Source organism: Aplysia californica, unplaced genomic scaffold (genome assembly GCF_000002075.1).
Source record: "Aplysia californica isolate F4 #8 unplaced genomic scaffold, AplCal3.0 scaffold00056, whole genome shotgun sequence".
NCBI classification, from domain to species: domain Eukaryota; kingdom Metazoa; phylum Mollusca; class Gastropoda; order Aplysiida; family Aplysiidae; genus Aplysia; species Aplysia californica.
The window spans coordinates 437,158-444,657 of record NW_004797326.1 but is presented as its reverse complement, the minus strand read 5'-3'; the positions used below and the strand labels follow the sequence as shown (position 1 = coordinate 444,657).

Here is a 7,500-nt window from a genome sequence, read left to right as displayed (position 1 = left end):
CCCACCCCTCCCCCACTCACACACACACCACTGTAAACATTGTAATATAATGTGAAAGATCTAAAATATGCGGTTGTGTCAAGAAACAATATTATGAATAACATATTATGGAGTTACTGAGATTAATAGAAATGACTTGATCGGCACAGAAAAAGAAACACTATTAGGCTAGAAAACAAACTGAAAGTGAGAGGCAATAAACTGCTGGTCCTGGCCTCCAGTATTTTACTCGTACTTTCTACACCCCCACACAAAATATCGACATGCACTGGACCCGTTAAATATGTAATAAAAACTGTCCTGTATGATTACAAAAAGTCAATTGATACTGTACCAGTGACGCTGTTCCAAGTAGATCTAGATCAACGTGTTCGGTTTGGCCTCGTACGAAGTACGAAGTTCCACGACATAAAGGCTTGAAGGGTGACGATTTAAAGTTACGAGCCGGTGCGATAACAAACGCGAAGGAATGAGGCTATGTCTCGACAAAACAACAGTGAATTCCACGTGTCTATTTGAGCGCCTTCAAATCGGCAAGGCGCTTTTGAATGTTGATACAAGTTTGTTTGGAATTACTTAAAACTGAATGAAAATCATTATCAGCAATAAATCTCTAGTCAACAGTCCAGCTGACAAAAATTTGACCGCCGGTCTTGCCCAGTTAACAAACCGCTCCTGAATCATCGCCGATCGGGGGTAAAGTGTTATACGGGGTGCCCACTACAGCTGGATCAGGCCGATCGCCCGACTCGATCGCCTGAAACTGAAAACAAACACGTTTGTTTTTGAGGCGATCGGGTCAGGCGATCGGCCGATCCATCCGTAGTGGGCACCCCGTATTAAAAAGCACGTTCAACTCATGGAACGCAATACAGGCAATCTTGCCCGTGTTCAACTTTTGTTCAGAGTCTAAAGTAAAATTACTTACATAAAGAAATAGGACTGCTGAAAGCGCTGAAGACTCCAGTGTGCCCGGTCTGATAAAGGTGCATCTGGAAGTAGTGAGTTCCTGGGCCCAGCCTTGTCACAAGTACACTGGCAGTGCAGGAGTAGCCTGCTCGTCTGTTGTTATTCACGCCGTCAGTTACATCACTAACTTGTATCTGCTGTGGATCACATTGATCTGATACAGCCGGAAGGTCTTACAACTGGTAATTACACACTCCAAACACACACACAGACACACACACACACGCACATATTCTCTCTCCCGCTCTCTCTCTTTCTCTCTCTCTCTCTCTCTCTCTCTCTCTCTCTCTCGCTCTCTCTCGCTCTCCATCTATCGCTATCTCTATCTGCGTACTGCAAAACCTCCTAAAGGACCAAAACCACCACTTGGAGCAGGGAAATCCTCGGGGAATTATAGTGAAATTTACTGTTTTTTAAAGACTCGTGTGCGACACCACGGACATTCGTCAGTTAAAATTTCTGGTGCACGTCATAAACGGACGTACGGTCTCGAACTGTGCTCACTTTGGTGGCAATATAAGCCGCTGTTTGCACAAAATCCTGTATGGCATCAACATACCACCAAGACGAAAGCTGAGAGACTTTGATCGTGCCAGAGCTATTGCATGGCTCCAGGATGGAATTTGAGCCCGAAAAGTTGCCAGAAGGCTCGTAGTGTCACTCTCTACATGTATCATTGTCCAACATCAAGCCACTGGATAAGTCCAAGAACGTCCACGTGCAGGTCGACCCAAGAAGACCATTCAGAGCGTTTGCAAGTGGTCCTTAACTTAAGCTGAAGTATATATATACGCACACTTTCTCTCTCTCTCTCTCTCTCTCTCTCTCTCTCTCTCTCTCTCTCTCTCTCTCCCTCCCTCCCTCCACCCCCCTCTCTCTCGGTTATTCAAAAGGGATTTTGTTTCTGTATCTACCGTTCTCCCGTTCTTCCATTCTCCCATTCTGCAATATCACTGTACTATTAAATAGAAGTTGTCCTTTTGCTTCATACACAGCTCACTAAGCTTGAGTTCTGTCTTCTTCTACATTTGAAATAACGAAGGCATATTTAAAGCAGGTGGAAAGCCTCCCAAAGTTCAACCTTTCGTCCTCGTCGGGGGAGGTGGAAACAAGACAAAGCAGGGGATAGGTGGGTCTGGGTGAGGTACGGTGTGACTTTATGTCACTGAGGCGTTACGCTAGCCATGAAGACCGACCCGGGTCACTTCGAAACGTTGCTGGCAAAGGGGGGATCTGGTGAAACCGTGACTGGCCGAGCAAGCCGACGGCGGATAATTACTGCTACGAAACAATCAAAGGAGAAAACACGGACAGATTCAAACGGAAAACAACCAGGAAAAGTAAACGGACAGCGAGCTAGAACAGCGATTAAAATAGGCACATGGAATGTCAGCAGACTTGGAGACAGAGAACCAGAAATAGTGGATTTCATGGAAAGACAGAAAATAGCAATCATGGGCTTGTCAGACATAAAGAAGAGAGGTAACTACAGCAAGCTGATCCATAAAGGCTACCTCCTGATCTGGAGCGGAACACCTTAAAATGAGAGAGTCAAACATGGTAGAGCTTTCATCATACACTCAGCTAAAATGGAAAAAATCTATTAAATCAATCAGATCTCAGATAGAATAGTGAGCTTAAAACTCATAGAGAGTGGCAAAACAACTACATACATCCAAACATACGCTCCCTGTAACGACAGCTATACAGAGGAAGATAGACAATCATATTTCCAAGACCTGAGTGACCATATTAACACCATCAAGAACAAAGAAGATATGCTTATCTTGGGAGACTTAAATGGCAGAGAAGAAGAACCCCCTGGGAAGAGTACTTGGGACACCATAGCGATAAAGATACAGACTGCAACAACAATGGAGAAATGATACTAAACCTATGCGCTGAGCACGACATGATGATTACGAACACGTGTTTCCAACATAGACAAAGCCAAATCAAGATCTGTTACAAATGGAGTGACAAATTGATTTCATCCTGATGCTCAGAAAACAAAGACACAGCCAAAGATTCGAGAGCGGTTCCAAACTACATCATCGACACGGACCATAGACCTGTGATACTCTCACAACCAACAACGTAAAGCAAACAAAGAAGAACAGGGGAAAAACCACGACTAACCTAAGAAAATTGGAAGACCAGACATCAAGAAAGCAGTCGAGGCTGACATTACCAAGGAGTACAACATACTGTCACCTGAGATCAAAGACGTAGAAGACGAATGGCAAACATTCAAAAAATCCCTGTCAGAAATATGAAGAACAGCTGTGGCACCAAACAAATAGGTGGAAACAAAGACAGAACAACTTTCTGGTGGAATGATGAAACCAAAGAAGCAATTAGAATGAAAAAGAAGAAATTCAAGAAATGGCAGAAGTCAAAGACCGAAGAAGACTATATAGAATACAGGAAAGCGAGAAGAGAGACCAAAAAAATCATCAAAACTGCTCAAGAAAATGCATGGAAAATATGTAGCGAGGAACTGATTAAAATTTGCAAGGAAAACCCAAGAGAATTTTTATAAAAGTGTGAAGAGCATGCGGGTAAGGAAAGACCGTCACAACCCAACCTGCATTATAAACGATAAAGAGGGAAAAGCCGTTCTCGGCAAACATGTCATTAAGACATGAAGGAAAAATTACTTCCAAGAACTACTCAACCCAGACGCTTGCCACGGACAACAACTATCATATGGAGATCAAACAGAGCCACCAATACTTCCCAGTGAAATAGAAAAGGCATTCAAAACCAGCCCCAAGAACAAAGCCCAAGGACCAGATGACATCACAGCGGAAGCCATAAGAGTTTGTATAAACACCGGTATACTGTGGCTGAGGCGAATTTTCCACAGAGCCTGGGAGCAAAGAAAATGCCCAGAAGACTGGCAGAAAGCCATAGTGGTATCATTATGGAGAAAACGGCAACACACTGCACAACCTACGGAGGCATGTCCTTGTTAAGCCACTCAGGGAAAATATACGCAAAGATACTAGAACAGTGCATAAGACCTATTGTAGAGAGAAATCTGAGCAAAGCTCAGTTTGGATTCCGAAAAGGAAGGGGATGCACGGATGCTGTATTCGCATTACGACAGATATGTGAAAAGACAATCGAACACAACAAAGAATCCAACATGGTCTTTATAGACGAGGCGAAGGCTTTTGACAGAGAAAACCATGCAAAACTCTGAAAGACACTCGAAAAGTATGGCGTCAGAGGGTAAATGTTAGATAATGTCAGAGTTCTATATACCAACAGCAGAAGCTCAGTAAGAATGAAAGAAGGCAATACAGACTGGTTCAAAGTAAGATCTGGAGTACGACAGGGGTGTGTTCTATATCCACTCCTGTTTAAAATATATATGGACACAATAACGCAAGGCGCAAACCAAAGCCTAGAAAGCCTAACTAAATTTTAGTTCTCAGACGACTAATATCTTATTCATCATGACCAACAAAGCCTCCAAAATCAAACTACCGAACTCAACAACAGCTGTGAGAAATTCAACATGAAAATAAGCACATCAAAAACAGAAGTTATGAAAGTCAGCCAAAGCAATAGTCCCCTGAACATCCATGTCGATAGTAAACAACTGAAACAGGTGAAGGAGTTTAAATATCTTGGAGAACTTTTTTGAAAAACGGATCCATTGACAGAGAAATAGAAATGCGAACTCAAAAAGCGAACGCTGTCACCTACCAGCTCGCATCCCTCCAATCTCATCCAAACATCTCCATGTACACAAAGAGACAGCCTATTACCTCAATACTCATACCAACATTATGTTATCAGTGCCAGACCCGGACTTTTAGCAAAACCCATGACAGCAAAATCACCGCATGCGAAATGAAATGCCTCCGCAAACCATTAACATCACAAGACGAGGCAGGCAGAGAAATGAAGAAGTAAGAGCAGCTATCGACACTGAGTCCTGCCTGCGTTACATAGAAAGACAGAGGATAAAATGGTTTGGCCACCTCTTACAATTGTCACCTGACCAGCCAGCCTTGAGAGCCTACAACACCAAGCACTCAGGCTATAAAGGAAGAGGAAAGCCACGCAAAAGGTGGATCGAGGGTGTCAAGGAAACCCTAAACCCTCACAAAACATAACATCACAACTGAAAGAGCTGCGGAGCTGACCTACCATAGAAAACTGCATCTCCCCTCGACGCTCAAAGGCAACAGAGGATAAAAAGGTAAAAGTAAGTAAGTAGGAAAGTATTTTTTAGGGCACAGCACAATATACATACTTGTGGATGGTGAGATCTAGATCTAGTAGTGTACAGTGCGCAAAAATAGGTCCCTCTGACTCCACTTGGGATCCCATCAGCAGTACAGGTGACACACACCCTGTTGTTGTTGTTCCCACACAACCGAGGTGGATCACAAACAGGGGTATAAGTAACGGCTGGATGGAAAGAAGGGAAAAAATATTTAGGTCTATGCTGATTCTGACTTGTTTATCGAAAAAGGCATTAAATGAAAATAAAGATTTCGCCAATAAAAATTGTATTTGAAGATTCTTCATCACTACTGCCGTAATGATTGACACATAAGTTAATTAAGTTAAGAAATGGTGAGAATTTGGGAAGACAGGGAGGGGAAGACGAGAAAACCGAGTGAAATATAATATTATTATCATTACTTTTAATTTTTCGACATGTTAATGTTCTTGCTTTTTGGAAATGAATAATCGGATGAATATATAGATATTAGAATTAATAACATCAGCAAGTGTACACGCGCAATTACATGATGCTCAAGGAGTCGTCTCATGATGATTATGATGATGATGATGATGATGATGATGATGATGATGATGATGATTTTTTTGGGGTTTTTGTTTCCTTAATGGGCCTGATGGACTCTACAAAGAAATCTTCGAGCGAGAGCGAGGCTCTTTTTCGGCTCCATTGTCAATATGCTTAGCGGCACCTCCAATCGTCCAAATAACTCCATTCGAATTGCCATTGTTCCTGGAAATTCAAACTTATGTTTGATATCCCCCTTTTCATGGCCGCATCTTCGGCATTATGGGCTGAGCTCTTCATTTACAAAGTTCTTATACCATCTTAGGCTCCAATGATGGTCCGACAGCAGGCTCGCTAGCTCAACCTGGTCCCTGCGACATGTGAATATTTTTGTTCCCGCTTAAAGGAGTACCCAGAATACACATGTTCCAGGTGGTGGTACTTAGTTCTACATGGTGGGTCTCTGATTTCTCTCTTGATCATTGGAAAGACTCTTCTGTTTGTCGTTGGTCGTCTGTCTCCCTCAATCTCTCTGGCTTCATCAGCAGCTTGGTCTGCTGCCTCATTTCCTTCTATTACAACATGGCTTGGAATCCACTGGATTTTTATTTTGGCTGTGGCTTCACTGAACTTGCGCGCAAATCGTTCATGTCCGAGCTGTTTCCTAGCAGTCCCTTGCAGAGGGACTGACTGTCAGTCAAGATCAGCACATTGGTTCTGCTGTGGCAATTGTCAGCAATCCATTGTGCAGCAGACATCATTGCCTGACATTCCTCGTCATAAGATGACGTAAGGAATACACCTTTAGTTTTAATAATTTCTGTTCGTGTTGGTTCATCATTCATTATCACCACTGCTGCTGCTCCACTTTCGCGGTATCCTGCGACAGCCGATCCATCGGTGAAAATTACCAAATTGTCACATCCGCACCAACCTCTTTGATCACGTACTCTGCTGCTTCACGTGCTTTTACAGGATCATCACCTTTTCCTTTTACTCCTCTCAGTTCTGTCCGAATTTCAATTTCGCCATGGGTCTCCCATGAACAAACTCTCACCAGATTGATCGGCCATCGATTTTCTGCTTCTGGCGGGAGGTGGTCTGCTAGATCGGTGCCCATCCGAAACCAACTTTTCGTGCTGTTTTTAGGTTTGACTGCTTAATCAATGGCTTTCTTTCTAGGATGGTTGTCTGGTAATCTCTTAGCCATCTCTACAGACTTGAGGCATGTTCTTTTTGTATAGGTGGTGTAGTGCTCAGTTCTGGTCTCATAGCGCAGCGCTTCTGTTGGTGTTGTTTTCAGCTGACCTGATACAAGTCGGAGGGCTTTGTTTTGTATTCTGTCCAGGGCCTTTGCACTAGTCTCACTCAGCCAAAAGGCTGCCACGCTGGGGCAGCATAATCCATCTTTCTTTTCGCAAAAATCTTATATACTTTTTTGAGCGACTCCTTACCCCAGCCCCATTTTGAGTTGCTGACAGCACCGATAACCTTCATTTTTGAGGTTGCACTTTTAGACACTTCCTCAATGTGCTTGTTGAAGGTTAGCTGTCTATCCAGGTAGACTCCCAGCAGGCGTGGAGTGGTGTTGAATGGTATCTTTTTCCCTTCGATCTGAATTATTGGTTGCCACGTTGCCTCCTTCACCCATGATGAGAAAAAGCACACTTCACTCTTGGTTTCATTCAAGGTAAGCTTCCATTCATTGCTCCATTTCACAACCATATCCACAATCAACTGTGTCGCTTCATTTGCCTTTT

The 7,500-nt window shown here is 43.2% G+C and overlaps 1 protein-coding gene across 1 annotated transcript in view; it reads right to left on the bottom strand.

Moving 5' to 3' along the window:
* Nucleotides 1–7,500, bottom strand: part of LOC101863003 — a 20,006-nt gene that overhangs the window by 7,275 nt on the left and 5,231 nt on the right. Inside the window, exons 4-5 of the mRNA XM_013079550.2 lie at nt 5,240–5,397; nt 929–1,106 (exon numbers count right to left, since the gene is read on the bottom strand). Of these exons, the coding sequence (XP_012935004.1) occupies nt 929–1,106; nt 5,240–5,397 (336 nt within the window). The remainder of the gene's footprint in view (nt 1–928; nt 1,107–5,239; nt 5,398–7,500) is intronic.